The 23952-nt window shown below is 56.7% G+C and overlaps 1 protein-coding gene across 5 annotated transcripts; it reads left to right on the forward strand.

The window, feature by feature from the left end:
- The first annotated feature begins 1985 nt into the window (after nt 1-1985).
- KCNC3 (potassium voltage-gated channel subfamily C member 3) lies at nt 1986-23952 on the forward strand. 5 transcript variants are annotated; one of them, XM_038753226.1, is made up of 5 exons: nt 2039-2684; nt 15499-16507; nt 18578-18772; nt 19908-20048; nt 23789-23868. In XM_038753226.1, exons 1-4 carry the CDS (start codon nt 2058-2060, stop codon nt 20006-20008), a joined length of 1932 nt encoding a protein of 643 aa, XP_038609154.1. In that variant the 5' UTR covers nt 2039-2057; the 3' UTR covers nt 20009-20048; nt 23789-23868. The 5 variants fall into 5 exon arrangements, with proteins under 5 accessions (XP_038609156.1, XP_038609158.1, XP_038609155.1 ...); XM_038753228.1 differs by lacking the exon at nt 19908-20048 and having other exon boundaries at nt 1986-2684; nt 23789-23952; XM_038753230.1 differs by lacking the exons at nt 19908-20048; nt 23789-23868 and adding an exon at nt 19518-19853 and having other exon boundaries at nt 1986-2684.

Consider the following 23952-nt stretch of genomic DNA (forward strand, 5'->3'; position numbering starts at 1 on the left):
ATGCCCCGCCTCACCTCTAGAACCGCTGACTCGCCACTTTCTTGTCACTGGTTGCGGGGAAACGAGGACGTCGGGGTCCTAAGGATGGGGGGGGGGGGGCGTCGAGCACCTCTGCCCCTCTCCCCTGTTCCCACCGGTGGTGGGAGAATCCCGGAGGGAGTCTAGTCTCCTGTAAAGTCAAAGTCAAATTTGGGGTGACGAGACGGGGATTGGTAGGAGATGGGTCTTGGGGGGGGGGTTGGCTGAGGGGGGAAGGGGTGGGCAGGACCCCGGGGTGAGGGAGGGGGATTCCCCTTTCCTCTCCTCCCCTGGAACCGTGCTGACTGCGGTGTTTGAGCTGAGACCCCCCCCCCACCCCCGCCACCCCCACGTCCCGCACAGTGCGGAGACCAGTGAGGGAGGGGAGGGAGCCCGGAGGAGCGGATGGGAAGGGGAGGAGAGTGGAAAGGAGGGGAGAAGGAGGAGGGAAAGTTGGGGAAGGGGCAGAGGAGGAGATGGGCAGAGAGAGGAAATCGAGGAAGCCTGCAGAGTTTCAAAAGACGCAGGGGGATGAATGAAAGACCCTGGCAAGGGAGAGACACGGAGAGGCCGAGAGACCGGCGTAGATAGAAAGAGGAGGATGAGGAAGGGATGGGAAGAGGAACGCGAGCTCGAGAGATAGGAGTAGAGAGGGGAGGATGAGGAAGGGATGGGAGGAGGAACGCGAGCCCGAGAGGTAGGCGTAAAGAGGGGAGGATGAGGAAAGGATGGGAAGAGGAACGCGAGCCCGGGAGATAGGCGTAGAGAGGGGAGGATGAGGAAAGGATGGGAACAGAAACGCGAGCCCGAGAGATAGGAGTGGAAAGGGGAGGATGAGGAAAGGATGGGAACAGAAACACGAGCCTGAGAGGAGTGGAGAGGGGAGGATGAGGAAGGGATGAGAAGAGAAACGCGAGCCCGAGAGATAGGAGTAGAGAGGGGAGGGTGAGGAAAGGATGGGAAGAGGAACGCGAGCCCGAGAGATAGGAGTGGAGAAGGGAGGATGAGGAAAGGATGGGAACAGAAACGTGAGCCTGAGAGATAGGAGTAGAGAGGGGAGGATGAGGAAGGGATGGGAAGAGAAACGCGAGCCTGAGAGATAGGAGTAGAGAGGGGAGGATGAGGAAGGGATGGGAAGAGAAACGCGAGCCCGAGAGGTAGGAGTGGAGAGGGGAGGATGAGGAAAGGATGGGAAGAGAAACGCGAGCCCGAGAGATAGGAGTGGAGAGGGGAGGATGAGGATCCTGAGAGATAGGAGTAGAGAGGGGAGGATGAGGAAGGGATGGGAAGAGGAACGCGAGCCCGAGAGATGGGAGTAGAGCGAGGCGGCGGTGGGAGAGGACAAGGGAGGGAAGAGGGGAAGGGGGACAGGTCCCTGACCTGTCTCCCCTTCCATCTCTTCCAGGCTCCGCCGCTGCCGGGACTGAGCCGCCGCAGACCCCCGCCCCCTCCCTCCCTCCCCCCGAGTCCCGCCCCCTTTCCCCACCGACCCCGCCCCCCTCCCCCCCCCAGGACGCCCAAGGCGGACTCACTGCGCATCTCCTCGGATCCCCTCGGTGGGCAGGTGGCCCCCCACTAGTAGCCCCTCCTAAAAGCCCCCCCTCCGGGGCCGGGGGCGCGCATGACGTCGTCCGGCCCGCGCTCCCCCTCCCCCTGAGGGTGGGGGGCGAGAAGGGAGGGGGTTGAGGGGGCGGGGCGGGGGGGAGAGGTGGGCCCCGCCCCTCCTCCACCTTCTCTCTCTTCCCGCCCCCTCCGCCCCCGGCCTCAGTTTCCCCGCCCCTTCCCCCTTAGGCCCCTCCTCCCCCCCGCCCCCCGTCCTCCTCCAATGCTGAGCTCAGTCTGCGTGTCCTCCTTCCGCGGGCGCAAGGCGGCCAAGCAGCAGCAGCAGCAGCAGCAGCAGGGGCAGCAGCAGGGGCAGCAGCCGGGGCAGCAGTGCCAGGGCCCGGGGGCGAGCCCTCCGCCGGCCTCCCCGCTGCCCCCCGGAGCCCCCCGGTCTCCCCAGCCGCCGGGTCCCCCGCCATGCCCGGGGGGGGCCGGCCATGGGGCGCCACGGGGACAGCGAGAAGATCGTCATCAACGTCGGCGGGGTCCGGCACGAGACTTACCGCTCCACGCTGCGGACCCTGCCGGGCACCCGGCTGGCCGGCCTCACCGAGCCCGACGCCCCCGGCAACTTCGACTACGACCCGCGGGTCGATGAGTTCTTCTTCGACCGGCACCCGGGGGTCTTCGCCTACGTGCTCAACTACTACCGCACGGGCAAGCTGCACTGCCCGGCCGACGTGTGCGGCCCGCTGTTCGAGGAGGAGCTGGCCTTCTGGGGCATCGACGAGACCGACGTGGAGGCCTGCTGCTGGATGACCTACCGCCAGCACCGCGACGCCGAGGAGGCCCTCGACAGCTTCGAGGCCCCCGAGCCGCCGCCGCCGCCGCCGCCGCCCCCCGAGGACGAGCCCCCGGGGCTGGGGACCGGGGGCGGGGGGCTCGGGGGGCCCGACGGCGGAGCAGGAGCAGGAGGAGCAGGAGCAGGAGGAGGGGAGCTCAAACGCCTGTGCCTCCAGGAGGCCGGCGGAGTGGCCGCCGGGGCCAGCGGGACTTGGTGGCGCCGCTGGCAACCCCGGGTCTGGGCCCTCTTCGAAGACCCCTACTCGTCGCGGGCCGCACGGGTAAGACCCCCGGCCCGTCCGGCCCTTCGCTATTCGGCCGCTTGGTTCGGGGTTTTCGGTGGCGGCCAGCAAGCCCTTGCCATGTGCACGGCACCCTTCTGAGCGCCGGGGAGGTTCCGAGGCGATCGGGCCCCCGGCCTTCATCCCCGTCTCCCGGATGAGGTCACCGAGGCCCGGAGAAGTGAAGTGACGGGCCCCAAGTCACACAGCTGCTGGCAAGGGGCGGAGCGGGATTTGAACCCGCGACCTCCGACTCCAAGTCGGGATTTGAACCCACGACCTCTGACTCCGAAGCCCGGGCTCTTTCCACCGAGCCACGCGGCTTCTCTGTGTGCGGAGCACTGGACTAGGCGTCCCTTCCTCGCCCCCCCCCCAGTACACACACGCATCGCCTCGAGTCTCTTTTCTCTCCCCCCGCCCTCTTAAATCCCAAATACTCCACGTCCCGCCCCCCGACGCCAAACTCTTCTCCCATTCATCCACTCCATCGTATTTACTGAGCGCTTCCTGTGTGCGGAGCACCGGACTGAGCGCTTGGGAAGGACAAGTCGGCAACAGATCAGAGACGGGCCCTACTCAACAACGGGCCTAGGGCGCTGAGAACGGTGCTTGGCACACAGTAACCCAAATACCATCATTCATTCATTCATTCCACCGTATTTACTGAGCGCTTACTGTGTGCGGAGCACTGCACTAAGCGCTTGGGAGGCACAAGTTGGCAACGTATAGAGACGGTCCCTACCCGACAACGGGCTCATCATCGTCCTCCTCGGCCCCCCGAGACCTGAGGGAGAACGGGAAGGGGGGGTGTAGTTTGGAGGTGGGGGGAAGGCAGGACTGGAAGGCCCAGGGAAGAAGCGGGAGAGGGAGACCCCCCATCACCACCTCTCCAGACGCTGATGGACACTCCCAGAGTGGGAGGTGACTGCAAACTTGGGCGCCGGGGAGAGAGGGGAGTAGAGGAAGAGAAAATGGGGTGCCCGGAAGGCCGAGGGAGAGGTAACGGGGAGAGGGCCGGAGGAAGGCTCCGGGACGGCAAAGACCCTTGGCCGGAGAGAGTGGGAAAGGACGAGGGTGGCCCGGCGTCTATTATGTGCCCCCTCCTCCCGCCCATCAAGGTGCGGTAGAAGGAACGCGTCCCCCCGACACTGTCCCTCCTCCCTTTTTCTGCGTTTCGGGGCTGAGAGGTTTGGGGGCAGGACAGGAGACCGCAATGCCGCATCCCTCCTCCCCCACCCTCCCTCGCCCCCGGAGGACGGGATGGGGAAGGGGGTCAATTGGGGGAAAGGAGAGGGACCCCGAGAGAGGGGAGGAGACAGGGGGAGGGGGGCGGGACCGTATCTGGGATCCGGGAAGGGGAGCCAAACTCGGCCTAAAGTTTGGTCCCAGAGTCCCGGGGGCGAGAAGCGATGAGGGGGAGGGATTAGGAGGAGGGGGGCGGAGAAGCCCCCCTCCCCGTCCCGGACCCAGGACAGTGGGAGGGAGCAAGATGGCCCCTGATGGGGGGCAAAGGAGACGGACCCGACCCCCCAAAAATGTGCACCTCCCGTCCCAGCTCTGTGTAGGCCCCTTTCCCTCCGGACCCCCAGCCCATCGCCCTGGTTCACCGGCCCGGTGACCTTGATTAACCCCGCAGGGGAAGGGATTGGGGGGTGGGGGTGGGGGGGTCGGGGAAGATTTCCGAGAGGGGAATTAGGTCCGGAAGAGAAAGAGCTGAGGCCCGAAAATCCAGCCGGCAATCTTGCTGATCGGGGTGAAGATTTGGGAACGCGGGAGCCTGAAGTTTGGGGTTAAGATGAAGTCGTCTGAGTAACTTGGGGGAAACAGGATTGGAAGGAAGATTTTTAACTCTCCCCGCCCCCCCCTCCCCATCCCAGAGGTGCCAATGTAAAGTGAGAAGGGCAGGATCTAGGACTCCCCACTCAACCCCCGTCTTGGACTGTGCCCCTAGATTGCCCCCCACTAGATTGCTCGGAGACAGGGGATCTGGGCCTCTTTCCAGCGCTTAGAACAGTGCCTGGCACATATTCATTCCATCATATTTATTGAGCGCTTACTGTGTGCAGAGCACTGGACTAAGCGCTTGGGAGAGTACAGATCGGCAACATATAGAGACAGTCCCTACCCAGCATACCAGTCTAGAAGACTGGTAAGCGCTCATTCATTCATTCATTCAGTCGTATTTATTGAGCGCTTACTGTGTGCAGAGCACTGGACTAAGCGCTTGGGAAGTACAAGTCGGCAACAGAGACGGTCCCTACCCAGCATACCAGTCTAGAAGACTGGGAAGTGCTCATTCATTCATTCATTCAATCTTATTTATTGAGCGCTTACTGTGTGCAGACCACTGTACCAAGCGCTTGGGAAGTACAAGTCGGCAACAGATAGAAACGGTCCCTAATAATAATAATAATAATGATAGCATTTTATTAAGCGCTTACTATGTGCAAAGCACTGTTCTAAGCGCTGGGGAGGTTACAAGGTGATCAGGTTGTCCCACGGGGGGCTCACAGTCTTAATCCCCATTTTACAAATGAGGTAACTGAGGCCCAGAGAATAATAATCATAATAATGATTTTGGTATTTGTTCAGCACTTACTATGTGAAAAGCACTGTTCTAAGCGCTGGGGAAGATACAAGGTGATCAGGTTGTCCCATGCGGGGCTCACAATCTCAATCCCCATTTTACAGATGAGGTAACCGAGGCCCAGAGAAGTGAAGTGACCTGCCCAAAGTCACCCAGCTGACAGTCGGCGGAGCCGGGATTTGAACCCATGACTTCTGACTCCAAAGCCCGGGCTCTTTTCACTGAGCCACGCTGCTCCCTACCCAGCATACCAGTCTAGAAGACTGGTAAGCGTTCATTCATTCATTCATTCCATCGTATTTATTGAGCGCTTCCTGTGTGCAGAACACTGGACTAAGCGCTTGGGAAGTCCAAGTCGGCAACATATAGAGACGGTCCCTACCCAACAACGGGCTCACAGTCTAGGCTCATAGTAGGTTCTTAACCTTATTATTATTGTCATTATTATTATTATTATTATTATTATTAATTATTCGCCAGACCCACTGTTGGGTAGGGACCGTCTCTGTATGTTGCCAACTTGGACCTCCCAAGCGCTTAGTCCAATGCTCTGCACACAGTAAGAGCTCAATAAATACGACTGACTGAATGAATGAATGAATGAAGTTGGACTTCCCAAGCGCTTAGTCCAGTGCTCTGCACACAGTAAGCGCTCAATAACTACGATTGACTGACTGATTGAATGAATGAATATGTTGCCAACTTGGACTTCCCAAGTGCTTAGTCCAGTGCTCTGCACACAGTAAGCACTCAATAAATACGATTGAATGAATGAATGAATGAATGAATGAACTTGGACTTCCCAAGCCCTTAGTCCAGTGCTCTGCACCCAGTAAGCACTCAATAACTACGATTGACTGAATGAATGAATGCATATGTTGCCAACTTGGACTTCCCAAGCGCTTAGTCCAGTGCTCTGCACCCAGTAAGCGCTCAATAACTACGATTGAATGAATGAATGAATATGTTGCCAACTTGGACTTCCCAAGTGCTTAGTCCAGTGCTCTGCACCCAGTAAGTTCTCAGTAACTACGATTGACTGACTGACTGACTGAATGAATATGTTGCCAACTTGGACTTCCCAAGTGCTCAGTCCAGTGCTCTGCACCCAGTAAGTGCTCAGTAACTACGATTGACTGACTGACTGACTGAATGAATGAATATGTTGCCAACTTGGACTTCCCAAGAGCTTAGTAGTCCAGGGCTCTGCACCTAGTAAGCGCTCAATAAATACGACTGAATGAATGAATGCATATGTTCCCAACTTGGACTTCCCAAGCGCTTAGTACAGTGCTCTGCACCCAATAAGCGCTCAATAAATACGATTGAATGAATGAATGAATGAACTTGGACTTCCCAAGCGGTTAGTCCAGTGCTCTGCACCCAGTAAGCGCTCAATAACTACGACTGACTGACTGAATGAATGAATATGTTGCCAACTTGGACTTCCCAAGCGCTTAGTAGTCCAGTGCTCTGCACCCAGTAAGCGCTCAATAAATATGATTGAATGAATGAATGAATATGTTGCCAACTTGGACTTCCGAAGCGCTTAGTAGTCCAGTGCTCTGCACCCAGTAAGCGCTCAATAAATATGATTGAATGAATGAATGAATATGTTGCCAACTTGGACTTCCCAAGCGCTTAGTAGTCCAGTGCTCTGCATCCAGTAAGCGCTCAATAAATATGACTGAATTCATTCATTCATTCATTCAGTCAGTCAGTCAGTCGCATTTATTGAGCACTTACTGTGTGCAGAGCACTGTACTAAGCGCTTGGAAAGTACAATTCAGAAACAGAGACAATCCCTGCCCTCAACGGGCTCACAGTCTAGAAGGGGGGAGACAGACATCAAAACAAGTCAGGGGCCCAGAGAAATGGTCAGAGACAAGAGGAGAGAGGGAAAGAAAGACATATTCATTCATTCATTCATTCATTTATTCATCATCATCATCATCATCATCATCAATCATATTTATTGAGCGCTTACTATGTGCAGAGCACTGTACTAAGCGCATGGGAAGTACAAATTGGCAACATATAGAGACAGTCCCTATCCAACAGTGGGCTCACAGTCTAAAAGGGGGAGACAGAGAACAAAACCAAACATACTAACAAAATAAAATAAATTCAATCGTATTTATTGAGCGCTTACTGTGTGCAGAGCACTGGACTAAGCAGCGTGGCTCAGTGGAAAGAGCCTGGGCTTTGGAGTCAGAGGTCATGGGTTCAAATCTCACTCTGCCAATTGTCAGCTGGGTGACTTTGGGCAAGTCGCTTAACTTTTAGACTGTGAACCCCATGTTGGGTAGGGACTGTCTCTATATGTTGCCAACTTGTAATTCCCAAGCGCTTGAATGACTATGTTGCCAACTTGGACTTCCCAAGCGCTTAGTAGTCCAGTGCTCTGCACCCAGTAGGTGCTCAATAAATACGATTGAATGAATGAATGAATGAATGAATGACCCCCCCCCCCCCCCCCCCGCCACCAACGAAGCCCGAAGCAGCGCCCCGCGGCGGCGGAGGGGTTAACCCCCCGCTTCGGTGGAGCTGTCCAATCCTACGGCTGCGCACTGCGGCGGGAGCCGGGCCCGGGGAGGCAAGGGGTTAACCGTGCGCGCGCGCGCCCCAGTCTGCGGCTGCGCACTGCGGCGGCGCCCCGGCTCGGGCGGGAAAGGGGGAGCCGGCCCCGCCCCCTTCCTCGCGCTCGCCGGCCCTGCGGCTGCGCACTGCGGCGGAGGCCGCTGTCCGCGGTCCTGGCCACGCCCCCTCGTCCTGACCACGCCCCCTTTCCCACCTAAACCACGCCCCCCTTTCGTCGGGCCACGCCCCCACTGCGGTGCCGCAGCCTCCGCCGGGGACGCGCGAGCGCGCGCGCGCTGGCGGGGGGAGGGGCGGGCCACGCTGAGGAGAAATCAATCAGTCGTATTTATTGAGCGCCTACTGTGTGCAGAGCACTGTACTAAGCGCTTGGGAAGTCCAAGTTGGCGACATCTAGAGACAGTCCCTCCCCAACAGGGGGCTCACAGTCTAACAGGGCGAAGGCGAGGCCGTTACACCCGTCGACGGGGGAGGGGGAGGGCAGAACAGAACAGCCCTGGGCATTCATTCATTCATTCATTCATTCATTCATTCAATCGTATTTATTGAGCGCTTACTGTGTGCAGAGCACTGGACTGAGCGCTTGGGGGGTCCAAGTTGGCAACATTTAGAGACGGTCCCTACCCACCACAGGGCTCAGTCTCGAAGAGCATGCGCACTGCGGTGTGTTCCTCCCCCCCCCCACCCCCCGCCCCCCTCCTCAAATCACTGCGGAGAAACATTCATTCATTCATTCATCCAACCGTATCTTCTATTCATCCATTCAGTCGTATTTATGGAGCGCTTCCTGTGTGCAGAGCACTGGACTAAGCGCTTGGGAAGGACAAGTTGGACCGTGAGCCCCCTGTTGGGTCGTGCCCGTCTCTCTATGTTGCCAACTTGTCCTTCCCAAGCGCTTAGTACAGTGCTCTGCACACAGTAAGCGCTCAGTGAGCCCACTGTCGGGTAGGGACCGTCCCTCTATGTTGCCAACTTGTCCCTCCCAAGCGCTTAGTACAGTGCTCTGCACCCAGTAAGCGCTCAGTGAGCCCACTGTCGGGTAGGGACCGTCCCTCTATGTTGCCAACTTGCCCTTCCCAAGCGCTTAGTACAGTGCTCTGCACCCAGTAAGCGCTCAGTGAGCCCACTGTCGGGTAGGGACCGTCCCTCTATGTTGCCAACTTGCCCTTCCCAAGCGCTTAGTACAGTGCTCTGCACCCAGTAAGCGCTCAGTGAGCCCACTGTCGGGTAGGGACCGTCCCTCTATGTTGCCAACTTGCCCTTCCCAAGCGCTTAGTCCAGTGCTCTGCACACAGTAAGCGCTCAATAAATACGACTGATGATGATGATGAATGAATGAATGAGTGAGTGAGTGAGTGACTGTCCAACGCTCAATAAATACGATTGAATGAATGAATGAATGAATTGAGCGCTTACTACTACTACTAATAATAATAATGGTATTTGTTAAGCGCTTACTATGTGCCAAGCGCCGTTCTAAGCGCTGGGGAGGTTCCAAGGTGATCAGGTTGTCCCACGGGGGGCTCGCAGTCTTCATCCCCATTTGACAGATGAGGGAACTGAGGCCAGGAGAAGTGAAGTGACTTGCCCAAAGTCCCACAGCTCACAATTGGCAGGGCCGGGATTCGAACCCATGACCTCTAACTCCAGTAATAATAATAATAACGATGGCATTTATTGAGTACTTACTATGTGCCAAGCACCGTTCTAAGCGCTGGGGAGGTTCCAAGGTGATCAGGTTGTCCCACGGGGGGCTCACAGTCTTCATCCCCATTTTACAGCTGAGGGAACTGAGGCCCAGAGAAGTGAGGTGACTTGCCCGAAGTCCCACTGCTCACAATTGGCAGGGTCGGGATTCGAACCCATGACCTCTAACTTCAATAATAATAATAATAATAATAATGGCATTTATTAAGCGCTTACTATGTGCAAAGCACCGTTCTAAGCCTGGGGAGGTTCCAGGTGATCAGGTTGTCCCACGGGGGGCTCACAGTCTTCATCCCCATTTTACAGCTGAGGGAACTGAGGCCCAGAGAAGTGAAGTGACTTGCCCAGAGTCCCACAGCTCACAGTTGGCAGGGTAGGGGTTCGAACCCATGACCTCCAACTCCAATAATAATAATAATAATGATAATGGCATTTATTAAGCGCTTACTATGTGTCAAGCACTGTGCTAAGCGCTGGGGAGGTTACAAGGTGATCAGCTTGTCCCACGGGGGGCTCACAGTCTTCATCCCCATTTTACAGATGAAGGAACTGAGGCCCGGAGAAGTGAAGTGACTTGCCCAAAGTCCCACAGCTCACAATTGGCAGGGTCGGGATTCGAACCCATGACCTCTAACTCCAATAATAATAATAATAATGATGGCATTTATTAAGTGCTTACTATGTGCCAAGTACTGTGCTAAGCGCTGGGGAGGTTACAAGGTGATCAGGTTGTCCCACGGTGGGGCTCACAGTCTTCATCCCCATTTTACAGCTGAGGGAACTGAGGCCCGGAGAAGTGAAGTGACTTGCCCAAAGTCCCACAGCTCACAATTGGCAGGGTCAGGATTCGAACCCATGACCTCTAACTCCAATAATAATAATAATAATAATGGCATTTATTAAGCGCTTACTATGTGCAAAGCACTGTTCTAAGCGCTGGGGAGGTTCCAAGGTGATCAAGTTGTCCCACGGGGGACTCACAGTCTTCATCCCCGTTTTACAGATGAGGGAACTGAGGCCCGGAGAAGCGAAGTGACTTGCCCAAAGTCACCCAGCTGACAACTGGCAGAGTCAGGATTTGAATCCTTGACCTCTGACTCCAAAGTCCGGGCTCTTTCCACTGAGCCACGCTGCTTCCCTATGTGCAGAGCACTGGACTAAGCGCTTGAGAAGTATAAGTCAGCAACATATAGAGACGGTCCCAACCCAACAGCGTGGCTCAGTGGAAAGAGCCCGGGCTTTGGAGTCAGAGGTCACGGGTTCGAATCCCGGCCCTGCCAATTGTCAGCTGTGTGACTTTGGGCAAGTCGCTTCATTTCTCTGGGCCTCAGTTCCCTCAGCTGTAAAATGGGGATGAAGACTATGAGCCCCCCGTGGGACAAGCTGATCACCTTGGAACCTCCCCAGCACTTATAACGGTGCATGGCACGTAGTAAGTGCTCAATAAATGCCATTATTATTATTACTGGATTTAGAGGTCATGGGTTCAAATCCCGGCCCTGCCAATTGTCAGCTGTGTGACTTTGGGCAAGTCGCTTCACTTCTCTGGGCCTCAGTTACCTCAGCTGTAAAATGGGGATGAAGACTGTGAACCCCCCATGGGACAACCTGATCACCTTGGAACCTCTCCAGCGCTTACAACGGTACTTTGCACCTAGTAAGCGTTTAATAAATGCCATTATGATAATGATCACAGTCTAGAAGAAAATAATAATAATGATAATGATGGTATTTTTAAGCGCTTACTGTGTGCAAAGCACTGTTCTAAGCACTGGGGGTTACAAGGTGATCGGGTTGTCCCACATGGGGCTCACATCTTAACCCCCATTTTACAGATGAGGGAACTGAGGCACAAAGAAGTTAAGTGACTTGCCCAAAGTCACATAGAAACGGGGGAAAGAGGCAGGGAAGGGGAGAGACCACAGACACATGGGGACAGAGAGCTGGAGAAATAATAATACTAATAATGATGGTATTTGTTAAGCGCTTACTACGCGCCACGCACTGTTCTGAGCGCTGAAGAGACGGAGAAACGGATGGAAAGTCGGGAGGGGACATGGAGTTAATAATAATAATAATAATAATGGCATTTGTTAAGCGCTTACTATGTGCAGAGCACTGTTCTAAGCGCTGGGGGTGGATACAAGGTGATCAAGTTGTCCCACGTGGGGCTCACTGTCTTAATCCTCATTTTACAGATGAGGTAACCGAGGCTCAGAGAAGTGAAGTGACTTACCCAAGGTCACACAGCAGACGTGTGGCGGAGCCGGGATTCGAACCCATGACCTCTGACTCCAAAGCCCGGGCTCTTTCCCCTGAGCCACGCTGCTTCTCTATTGAGCCAAAGAGATGACAAGACAGGGGCGGGGGGCGAGTCCGACAGGCAGAGACGTCGAGAGCACGAAACAGGTAGCGAGACCCAAAGATAGGCCTTGGTGTCCTCCCGCCCGACGCTTTAGGGTAACTACTATGACGAGGTAAAGGCCTGCGTGGGGCCGGCCCACAATAGGGCATCGATATCTGTGAGAGCTCACCTCCTCCAGGAGGCCTTCCCAGACTGAGCCCCCTCCTTCCTCTCCCTCTCCTCCCCCTCTCCACCCCCCCGCCTTACCTCCTTCCCTTCCCCACAGCACCTGTATATATGTTTGTACGGATTTATTACTCTATTTTACTTGTACATATCTATTCTATTTATTTTATTTTGTTAGTATGTTTGGTTTTGTTCTCCGTCTCCCCCTTCTAGACTGTGAGCCCACTGTTGGGTAGGGCCCGGCTCTAGGTGTTGCCAACCTGTACTTCCCAAGCGCTTAGTCCAGTGCTCTGCACACAGTAAGCTCTCAATAAATACGACTGACTGACAATGAATGAATGAATGAACTCCACCGTGGGCCTTCAGAGGCCCCAGAGCTGGGGTTGGCCCCGAGGCCCCGGGGTCTCCGAACAGAGCTGGAAAACCTTGAAAATCCCGGGGCTGAAGTCCAGGCTGCGGCCTAGTCCGCTTGGGTCCTCTGAAAGTGACAAGAGAGGGGAGTCTTTTAGACTGTGAGCCCAGTGTTGGGTAGGGACTGTCTCTATATGTTGCCAATTTGTACTTCCCAAGCGCTTAGTACAGTGCTCTGCACATAGTAAGCGCTCAATAAATATGATTGATTGAAAGAAGTCACCAGCGGGCAGGAAACAGATGGGGGGATGGTGTGTGCATTTGTGTGTTCATGTGTGTGTGTGTGTGTAGCTCTCTTCCTCCCTTCAAGGCCCTACTGAGAGCTCACCTCCTCCGGGAGGCCTTCCCACACTGAGCCCCCTCCTTCCTCCCCCTCTCCACCCCTCCCGCCTTACCTCCTTCCCCTCCCCGCAGCACCTGTATATACGTCTATATGTTTGTACGTATTTATTACTCTATTTATTTTACTTGCACATATTTATTCCATTTATTTTATTCTGTTATGTTTCGTTCTCTGTCTCCCCCTTCTAGACTGTGAGCCCACTGTTGGGTAGGGACCGTCTCTATATGTTGCCGACTTGGACTTCCCAGGCGCTTAGTACAGTGCTCTTGCGCACAGTAAGCGCTCAATAAATACGAATGAATGAATGAATGAATGGCGGGAAAATCCCACTGTGCTTCCCAGCGCCATTAGTTTGTCAAGCACAAAGTTTCCTCTGCTCTTCCCCTCGCCCCCTCCGAGCGCCTTCTGTTCTAATCTCCGAGTGAGGGTCGGGGGGAGCGTTGGAGGACCGGAGAAGAGCCCGAGCCGGGCAGACGTGCCCCTCTTCCCACTCCGTCCACTCCTCAGCGCAGATCTCGCAATGCCAACAGGGTTAGCCCCTTGGTTCGGAGGAGCAGATGGTGGCCTGGATAATGCACTGCCAGAACCGGGCAGAGGCTCAAGGAGGGGAGTCGAAGCTCCCGAGAAGGGAGTCGCATCAACCGCAGGGCCTGGAGGGCGGTTGGAGCCCTGCCCCACACGGGGCTCAAAGACTAAATAGGAAGAACAGGTTTTAAATCCCTATTTTACAGATGAAAAGACCGAGGCACGGAGCAGTTAACCGACTTGCCCAAGGTCACTCCGCAAGACAAGTACAAATCCGTAATTTTACTGATCTGTATCGATGTCGGGCTCCCCCCTGCTAGACTACAAGCTCCTTGTGGGCAGGGAATGTCAGTTTTTGTTGTTGTACTTTCCCAAGCGCTTAGAATAGTGCTCTGCACGGTAAGCGCTCACTAAATATGATTGAATGAATGAATGAATTCTATTTTTTTTATTTGGTAGTATGTTTTGTTTTGTTGTCTGTCTCCCCCTTCTAGGCTGTGAGCCCGCTGTTGGGTAGGGACCGTCTCTGTATGTTGCCAACTTAGACTTTCCAAGCGCCTAGTACGGTGCTCTGCACATAGTAAGCGCTCAATAAATACGATTGAATGAATGAATGAATGAGTGAAAGGCTGGAGACTGGGGCCCTGAGTCTCAGTGGGACTTGTAGCAGATTGCCTTCCACCCGCTAGCCGCTGCCCAAGCTAGGACGGGAATGAGTACGCCTCTGCTTGACTCTCTCTCCCTTAGTCGAGACTGGTAGACTACTGGAAACTCCCCAGGTACGACCCTGAGACGGGACTAAGTGCTTTAAAGAGTACAGTATAACACAGTTTGGCAACACAGTGGGTGCTCAATAAAGACCATCGATTGATTAAGATCAGACACACAGCTCCTGCCCCACGTAGGGCTTCCAACCTATCTTATCCCCAATTGATAGATGAGGAAACTGAGGTCCAGAGGGGGTAAACGACTGGTCCGAAGTCACACGGTAGGCCAGTGGTGGAGCTGAAACTTGAACTCGGGTAAAATGGGGATTCAATACCTCCTCCTCCTCATCGTCAATCGTATTTATTGAGTGCTTACTGAGCGCTTACTGTGTGCAGAGCACTGTACTAAGCACTTGGGAAGTACAAGTTGGCAACATATAGAGACAGTCCCTACCCAATAGTGGGCTCACAGTCTAAAAGGGGGAGACAGAGAACAAAACCAAACATACTAACAAAATAAAATAAATAGAATAGAGAGCTCACCTCCTCCAGGAGGCCTTCCCAGACTGAGCCCCTTCCTTCCTCTCCCCCTCGTCCCCCTCTCCATCCCCCCATCTTACCTCCTTCCCTTCCCCACAGCACCTGTATATATGTATATATGGTTGTACATATTTATTACTCTATTTATTTATTTATTTATTTATCTTACTTGTACATTTCTATCCTATTTATTTTATTTTGTTGGTATGTTTGGTTCTGTTCTCTGTCTCCCCCTTTTAGACCGTGAGCCCACTGTTGGGTAGGGACTGTCTCTATGTGTTGCCAATTTGTACTTCCCAAGCGCTTAGTACAGTGCTCTGCACATAGTAAGCGCTCAATAAATACGATTGATTGATATGTACAAGTAAAATAAATAAATAAATAGAGTAATAAATATGTACAAACATATATACATATATACAGGTAACTGTATACATGTTCTCTCTCTTACTTAGACTGCGAGCCCTATGTCGGGCAGGGACCGTGTGCAACCCGATTAACTTGAATCTACCCCTGCACCTAGTACAGTGCATGACACACAGTAAGCGCTTAATCATTATCATCATCGTCATTACTACCGTCACCCACCCTCCGGGGTTACGAGTGAAGAACTGAACCCCCTATGGGACCAGACTTAGGGCTTCCCCTTCTTGGGTCTCCCCCTTCTAGACTGTGAGCCCGCTGTTGGGTAGGGACCGTCTCTAGATGTTGCCAGCTTGTACTTCCCAAGCGCTTAGTACAGTGCTCTGCACACAGTAAGCGCTCAATGAATACGATTGAGGGCCAGGTGGGCTGTGGTTGGCGAGGCTTCCCGCTCTTCCTCACTAAATCTTTCCTCTCCGCCCCCTCCCCCCGCCTCACCGCAGTACGTGGCCTTCGCCTCCCTCTTCTTCATCCTCATCTCCATCACGACCTTCTGCCTGGAGACGCACGAGAGCTTCATCCACATCAGCAACAAGACGTCGGTGTCGTCGACGCCGAGCGGGCCGGAGAACGTGACCAACCTGGAGGTGGAGACGGAGCCGTTCCTCACCTACGTGGAGGGGGTCTGCGTGGTCTGGTTCACCTTCGAGTTCCTCATGCGCGTCACCTTCTGCCCGGACAAGGCCGAGTTCCTCAAGAGCAGCCTGAACATCATCGACTGCGTGGCCATCCTGCCCTTCTACCTGGAGGTCGGCCTGTCGGGGCTCAGCTCCAAGGCCGCCAAGGACGTGCTGGGCTTCCTGCGGGTGGTCCGCTTCGTCCGCATCCTGCGCATCTTCAAGCTGACGCGCCACTTCGTGGGGCTGCGCGTGCTGGGCCACACGCTCCGGGCCAGCACCAACGAGTTCCTGCTGCTCATCATCTTCCTGGCCCTGGGCGTCCTCATCTTCGCCACCATGATCTACTACGCCGAGCGCATCGGGGCCGACCCGAACGACATCCTGGGCTCCAACCACACGTACTTCAAGAACATCCCCATCGGCTTCTGGTGGGCCGTGGTCACCATGACCACCCTGGGCTACGGGGACATGTACCCCAAGACCTGGTCGGGCATGCTGGTGGGGGCGTTGTGCGCGCTGGCGGGCGTCCTCACCATCGCCATGCCCGTGCCCGTCATCGTCAACAACTTTGGCATGTACTACTCCCTAGCCATGGCCAAGCAGAAGCTGCCCAAGAAGAAGAACAAACACATCCCCCGGCCCCCGCAGCCCGGCTCGCCCAACTACTGCAAGCCCGACCTGCCCCCGCCCCCGCCCCCGGCCGCTGCCACCCTGCTCCGTGGAGGAGGGGGCGGCGTGGGGGGCATCGGGCTGGTCGGGATGCCGCCCGTGCCCGCCCCGGGGGAGCCCTGTCCCCTGGCGCAGGAGGAAGTCATCGAGATCAACAGGGCAGGTGAGGTGCCACTGGGCGTGGACGGCCCGGGGCGGGCGGGCGGGCGGGACTGGTTGGACTGGGGTCACCCCGGGCTGGACCCGGGTTTGGCCCTTCTCTTGAGAGCCGGTCGGGCCGGGACGGGAGAGGAAAGGGTAGAAAATATAGGGGGATGTGTGTGGGTTTGGGTGTGCGCCGACAGTTGCGGGGGCCTAGGTCAAATTCATTCATTCATTCATTCAATCGGAATCATTGAGCACTTACCGTGTGCAAAGCACTGCACTGAGCGCTCGGGAGAGTACGCTACAACGATAAACAGACGCATTCCCTGCCCACAACGAGCCACGGTGCATCTCGGGTGGGTGTGGGCGTGTGTGTGTGTGAAACGAGGCCCATTTCCGGTGAATCTGGGCATGTGTGGGCGCAGTGCGATGTTATTATTATTAGTGTGTGTTTTTGCGGGTACCTTTTGATGGCGTTTGGTAAGAACTTACTAGGATGCGCCAGGCATTGTAACTAAGCGTTGGGGTAGACGGAGCAGCGTGGCTCAAGGGAAAGAGCCCGGGCTTTGGAGTCAGAGGTCATGGGTTCAAATCTTGGCTCTGCCAATTGTCAGCTGGGTGACTGTGGGCAAGTCACGTCACTTCTCTGGGCCTCAGTGACCTCATCTGTAAAACGGGGATGAAGACTGGGAGCCCCCCGTGGGACAACCCGATCGCCTTGTAACCTCCCCAGCGCTCAGAACAGTGCTTTGCCCTTAGTAAGCGCTTAATAAGTGCCATCATTATCATTATTATTAGACACGAGCTAATCGGATTGGACACAGTCCCTGTCCCACACGGGGCTCGCGGTCTCGATCCCCATCTTCCAGATGAGGGAACCGAGGCCAAGAGAAGGGAAGCGACTTGCCCCAAGTCCCCAGGCAGACAGGTGGCCGAGCCGGGGGCTAGAACCCAGGCCCTTCTGTCCCCCAGGCCCGGGCTGTAGCCAGTAGGCCAGGCTGCTCCTGCTGCTGCTGTTGCTGCTGCTGCTAGGTGTATGGAAAATATGGCACATCTCTGTGGGCGGGTGTGTGTGTGTTGCCTGGCAGAGGTGTGCGGAAAATACGGCGCGTCTCCGTGGGGGTGGGCTCGGGTGTGCATCCCTGGGTGAGTGTCCGCGCCTGTCGCCTTGAGTGGCGGAGGTCTGCCCTTCCACAGTCTTCCTCCTCCGGTGCCTACCGGGCCAGGGGCGGAGAGGAGCCCAGAGACCTCATTCTGGGGAGGGGGGGCTGGGTTCTGCCTCCCACCCCCCAGTCTTAAAAGTAGGTCGGCAGAGGGTGGGGGGGCCCCGAGCCGGTGCGCCCCCACCCCCTCCCGGCCTCGTCCCTCAGCTCCTGACCCAGTTTCTCGCAAATTAAAAATAACCGGTGAACTGGAGTCTGAGCCCGTGGGGTCCCCTTCTTCCCTTCCCCCTCCTCTCTTTCTCCCTTCCCCCTCCTCATCCCCCTCTTCCCTTCTCTCCTCTTCCTCTCTTCCTCGCTCTGGTCCCATGCCCCCCCCCCCCCTTTTCCGCCTCCTCTTCCCTTCCTCTCCCTCTCTTTCTTCTCTCCCCTGCCCCTTCTCCTCCCCCGTCCCCTGCCCGCCCTTGCCCCCCGAACCGTGCCCAGACGTCCTCCCCGGGGCATCTCCCCCATTCGGAGCCAGCCTGGCCGGAGGGGTGTGGAGGGGAGAGGGGAGAGAGAAGCCACTGATGGTTTTGAGGCCTTGGTTTTCAGGCGCGGGGTGCGGGGCGAGGAAGACTCCTCCGCCTCTTGGCCCACCTGCCTCGCAACTCTTGGCGGGGCGCCTGAGGCCCAGAGATTTCTGGTTCTTTGTCCTCTCTCCTCCTCCCTGTGCTGCTGTCCCACCTCTGTGTGATCTCTCCCCCCGTCTCTGCCCGTCCGTCTCCCTGCCTGTCTCTCCGTCTCGCTCTCTCCCTGCCTCCGCCTCTCTCCACCCTTACACCTCTTGTCTTTGTTGTCTAACTCTCGGTGTCTCTCCATCTCTGCCTCTTTTTCTCTTGCTGTGTCTCTCCCGTCCCCGTCCCCACTTCCTCCCTCGACTCCCGTAGACTCGAAGCAGAACGGGGACGCCGCCAGCGCGGCCCTGGCCCATGAGGACTGTCCCACCATCGACCAGGCCCTGTCACCGGAGGAGAAATCCCCCATCACCCCGGGCTCCCGGGAGCGTTACAGCCGGGACCGGGCCTGCTTCCTGCTGGCAGCCAGCGACTACGCGCCCTCCCCGGACGGCACCATCCGCAAAGGTAGCGGGGCCCCCTCCCCACCCCGGCCGGGGACCCCGCAGGATGCTGGGGACCCCCAGGGCGGGGGGACACGGGGACCCAGAGGCAGACGGAAGGAGGGAGGGAGAGCGCCAGTTGCTAGAGGGAGGTGGCCAGGGAAGGGGGTAGAAAGCGGAGACTGAGGGGGGCTGGGGGCAGAGGGCACAGCCCGCCCCTTGCAGTGATTTACAGTCCAGCCCTTCACCCCCTCCCCTCTCCTCTGGGGCGGGGCTGGGGGGGTTTGAGGGGTGCTCGTTTTGCTCCCCTACTGCTCCCCTTCCTTTCCCCCCACTCGACCTCTTCGTGCCCCCCCACAGCTCCCCCAGGAACTCGCTCAACCTCGATTCTTGCACCTCCCCTAGCTCCCCCACCCCTCCTTCCGATTCTGTTCTGGCCCCACCTTCCCCGACGTCTCTCTTCCAAATCCCTCCAGCTCGTCTCCCCCACTTCCCTCCGTCCCCCGATCCCCGCACCTCTCCCCTGACCTCTCCCCCTCCCCAGATCTCCCGTGACCCCCTCCACCCCGGTTCCCACGAAGCCTCCCACGACCCTCAACTTCCCTCCGCTCCCACCCTTCTTTCCTCCCCCTCGACTTTCTCCCAGACTCCATCCTTCTGTGACCCTTTGACTTCTCCTTTCCTTCTCCCAGCCTCTTCCAACTCCCCTTCCTTCTCCAAACTGATCTAGTCCCAATTCTCCCCCTTCCCCCCTTCCCCCCGGGCCCCAGGCCCACCCACCTCCTCCCACCCTTCCCGTCCCCGATTCCCCTAGCGTATTCCAGACACCCTTCATCCCCTCCCCAGCTCTCCCACTTCCTTTCCACCTTCCGCAGCCCCTTCTTTCTCCTCCCATTGGCTCTCTTCCTCGCTTCCTGCTCCCCAGAATCCTTCGCCCACCCACCATGAAGCCTCCCGCCCTCGCTCTTCGTCTCGCCAGCCTCCTCTTCCTCCTCCTTTCCCGCCTCGGCCTTCCCCATCCATGCCACCGGGTCGTCGGCACTCAAGTCCCCTCTGTTCTGTTTATTCCACTTCTGCCCCCGCCCCCTGCCTCTGCCCCCCGCTTCCACACCCCTTCCCCATCGTGGGCCCCCTCGCCCCCCCCACCGCCCGACCCCCAGCCGCCGGTGCCTGCCCGCCACCCCCTGAGAACTGGCGCAAACCCGGCGTGGCCTTCCTGCCCGACCTCAACGCCAACGCCGCCTCCTGGATCGGCCCGTAGCGGAGCCCCCCTCCCCGCGCCCCTCTGCCAGGGGACTTGGGTGAGTACTGGCTGGGCCCCACCTTCCCACCCCGAGACCCTTGGGGGCCCCCGGCCCTGGGGCTCCAACCCCCCACACCCTCGTCTCCACCTGATCCCCCTCCCCAATAATAATAATAATAACGATGACATCTGTTGAGCGCTTAACTATGTGCAAAGCACTGTTCTAAGCGCTGGGGAGGATACAAGGTGATCAGGTTGTCCCGCGTGGGGTTCACAATCTTAATCCCCATTTTACAGATAAGGTAAAATCTTATCACACCCTCCTCCCTCCCTGAGCACCCTCTGCTCCTGTCCCACCAGCCGACACCAACTTCTCCCTTCCCCGGATCTCCATCGTCCTCTTATCCCTTCAGCTCTTCACATGCCCTTGGCTCCCACGGGGACCGTGTCCCCTCTGACAATCTCCTGTCTACCCTAACGCTTAGTATGGTGCTTGGCACATAGTAAGCGCTTAACCAATACCCTGTCCCACACACGCCCTCCTCCTCCACACTTCCTCCGACCCCTTCGGCTTCCCATGCTCCCTCTCGCTTCCTTCTCTCCCCGCTCCAATCAATCAATCAATCAATCAATCAATCAATCAATCGTATTTATTGAGCGCTTACTGTGTACAGAGCACTGTACTAAGCGCTTGGGAAGTACAAGTTGGCAACATATAGAGACGGTCCCTACCCAACAGTGGGCTCACAGTCTAGAGGGAGCAAACATACTCCCTGTCCCCACATGCCCTCCTTCAGACCCCCAAATCCACCTTTCCCCTGAGCTCTTCACGCCCCCTTCCCTCATCTCCAAACCTCCTGGGGGAAAATCCGACTCTCCGAAGATCGATCATTCAGTCAATCGATGGTACTTATTGAGCGCTTACTGTGTACAGAGCACCGTACTAAGCACCCGGAAGAGTACACTACAACAGAACTAGCAGACACGTTCCCTGCCCAGAATGAGTTTACAGTCTAGAGGGGGAGACAGATAATAACATACGTACGTAACTTATAACATATAATTTAAAGATATGTACCTAAGACAAGACGAGGCATACGTTCTGTGGGGTGGAGCGTGGGGTGAATAGCACATGCCCAGGGGTCACGGGAGCCAAGTGTGTAGACAATGTGGAAGGGAGAGGGAGCCGGGGAAAAGAAGGATCAGTCTGGGAAGGCCTCTTGGAGGAGGTGTGACCTTAATAACGCTTTGAAGGTGGGGAGAGGGGTGGATCTAGGCCTCACTTTCTATTCCCTGACCGCAGTCTGCAGATACAGTTGCTTTCTTCGATCCAGCCCTGCAGCTGAGCGAAGAAACTGAACAGAGTTAAGGCCTCAGGCTCCCTAGAAAATGGGCCATTGGCTAGGCCTCAGAGCGGACTACAGAGCAATCAAGGGCATGTACTGATTGCCTCCTGTGTGCAGAGCACTGTACTGAGCCCTGGGGTAGGTCAGTGAGCACGGGAGCCCTTCCCCAAGCTCCATCTGGGACATTCTTAGTTTTGGTAACTGCAGGTCAGAGGCTCAGTCCCAGACGGGACTCAGTCTCGTCCTGGGCCTCTGCCCTTTCTCCCTTCCTAAATAATAACAATAACAATATTATTATTTGTTAAGCACTTCCTATATGCCAAGCACTGTACTAGGCGCTGGGGTAGATACAAGATAATCAGGCCCCGGATACAGTTCCTGTCCCAAATGGGGCTCACGGGGAGAAGCAGCGTGGCTCAGTGGAAAAGAGAGGGAGTCAGAGGTCATGGGTTCAAATCCCGGCTCCTCCAACTGTCACCTGTGTGACTTTGGGCAAGTCACTTGACTTCTCTGTGCCTCAGTTCCCTCATCTGTAAAATGAGGATTAAAACTGTGACCCCACCGTGGGACAACCTGATCACCTTGTAACCTCCCCAGCGCTTAGAACAGTGCTTCGCACATAGTAAGCGCTTAACAAATACCATTATTATTAAGTAGAAGGGACAAGGGTTTTGGATCCTCACTTTACGGATGAGGAAACTGAGGCCCAGAGAAAATCAGAGACTTACCCCAAGTCACCCAGCAGGCGTGTGGCGGAGCCGGCATTAGAACCCAGTCTCCTGATTCCCAGGCCTGGGCTCTTCCCACTGGGCAATGCTGCCCCATCTCCCAAACTTCCTGGTGTTCCCAGTTCCCTCCCCAATTCTCTGCCCCCGCCCCTCTGGCCGCTGCCTTCATTTTCACCCTCCCCCTCCAACATATGCCCCTGCTACAAGGCCTGAATCCTGAGTCTGTGGAGAGGCCTTTTTGCCCCACACTCCCTGAACGCCAATCTGGAGGCCTCCGGGATCAGAAGTCCCCCCTCACACGCACGTTCTGGGAGAGTGATTGTGGGTAGGGATCGTGCGAGTCGTAGAGGAGCCAGAGGGAAGATGCCATATGAGCTCATAAGGCGCTGGGCTAGAGGGAAATTCCCCGACCTCCCACTCAACTCTATCCACCAGTCCAAATCTGGCCAAAGCCAAAGGTTGGTTGACCTCCCAACTCCATAACCTCCATTTTGCTCCTTGCTTCCTAACCCCACGACATGAGACCCCCGCCCCATCCTTACCTGAACCCCTGACCTGGCCCCATCCTTCCTTCCCTTTAACCTCTCTTGGATTCCCTCCTTCCTTCAAACTTGCCCTCCCACCCCCCTTCCTCGATCCAGTGACTCTCCCTGCTCCCTTGTCAGGTCTGACTTGACAACCTCCCTTAGGACCCCTGGTCTCCTTCAGTCCCCTCCGGATGACCCCTTCGTATTTGCCCTCTGGGCCGGCACCCATTTCACCGCCCCCTCTTCCTCGCCCTCCCCAGTGCTCAGGGGTCTGACTGGTCTGTTTTCCCAGTCCCGGGGGATTTCCCCCTGGCCCACCCAACTCGCTCCCCCAGTGGGCCTCGCCCCTTCACGCACCCCTCTCGCCCCCATCCCTCATTCCCCACAGACGTGGCTCATCCCCTCACAACCCATGTCAGGCCCTCCTCCCCTCCATGCCCCGACTCCCCTCCTCGCCCCTCCACCCCAACCCCTTCCTGCCCCCATCCTTCCACTCCCTCCCTCCTCCAGTCCTACCCCGTCTAGGAAAAATAATACTAACAATGATGGAACTTGTTAAGCACGCTTACTACGTGCCAAGCACTGTTCTAAGCGCTGGGGTAGATACTAGGTCGTGGGGTTGTCCCACGTGGGGCTCACGGCCTTCATCCCCATTTTAGAGATGAGGGAACCGAGGCACGAGCCCAAAGGCACCCAGCTGATAAGCGGCGGGGTCGGAATCAGAACCCACGACCTCTGACTCCCAAGCACGGGCTCTTTCCACTAAGAGGAAGAGAACAGAGGGATGAGGCCTGCTCCGTCCGTCCCCCGGCCCCCGACCCCTCTGAATGTCCCCCTCCCTCCGCCCCCATCCCCCTCCGACGGCCCCAGCTGCTTCCCACCCGAGACATCACCTCCACCCAGGCATGCTGCCCGGAGGGACCGGGCTGGGGGAAGGACAGAGGCCCCCACCTTGACCTCCCCCCTGCTGAACAGCCACAGCTGGGGCAGATGCGGGGGTGGTGGTGGGGAGGGCGGCTCCCCAGGCCACCTCCTAACGCCGTGTCTCTCCCCCTCTCCCCCTGTCTCTGACTGTCTCTGTTCTCCTGTGTCTCTTTCGGTCTCCCTCTGGGCCTGTCCCCGGCCGTCTGTGTGTGTGTGTGTGTCTCTCTGTGTCTGTCGTGTCCCTTCCTCCTTCGGCCCGTCCCTCCTTCCAAGGCTATGAGAAGTCCCGGAGCCTCAGCAGCATAGCGGGCCTGAGCGGGGCCGCTTTGCGCCTGGCCCCCCTGGTCACTCCTCCGGGATCCCCCCGGGCCGCCCGCCGTGCGCCCCCCGCCCTGCCCTCCATCCTCTAGCCGGCCCGGGGGCAGAAGGGGAGACGG

The sequence above is a fragment of the Tachyglossus aculeatus genome, chromosome 10, assembly GCF_015852505.1.
Source record: "Tachyglossus aculeatus isolate mTacAcu1 chromosome 10, mTacAcu1.pri, whole genome shotgun sequence".
NCBI lineage: Eukaryota > Metazoa > Chordata > Mammalia > Monotremata > Tachyglossidae > Tachyglossus > Tachyglossus aculeatus.

Bases quoted from the DNA above. Each gene is read 5' to 3' on its own strand.
- KCNC3 (XM_038753227.1), top strand. From the start codon at position 2,058: ATGGGGCGCCACGGGGACAGCGAGAAGATCGTCATCAACGTCGGCGGG. The intron at 2,685-15,498 runs GTAAGACCCCCG...GCCTCACCGCAG, and splicing joins ACTCGTCGCGGGCCGCACGG to TACGTGGCCTTCGCCTCCCT. The intron at 16,508-18,577 runs GTGAGGTGCCAC...CGACTCCCGTAG, and splicing joins CATCGAGATCAACAGGGCAG to ACTCGAAGCAGAACGGGGAC.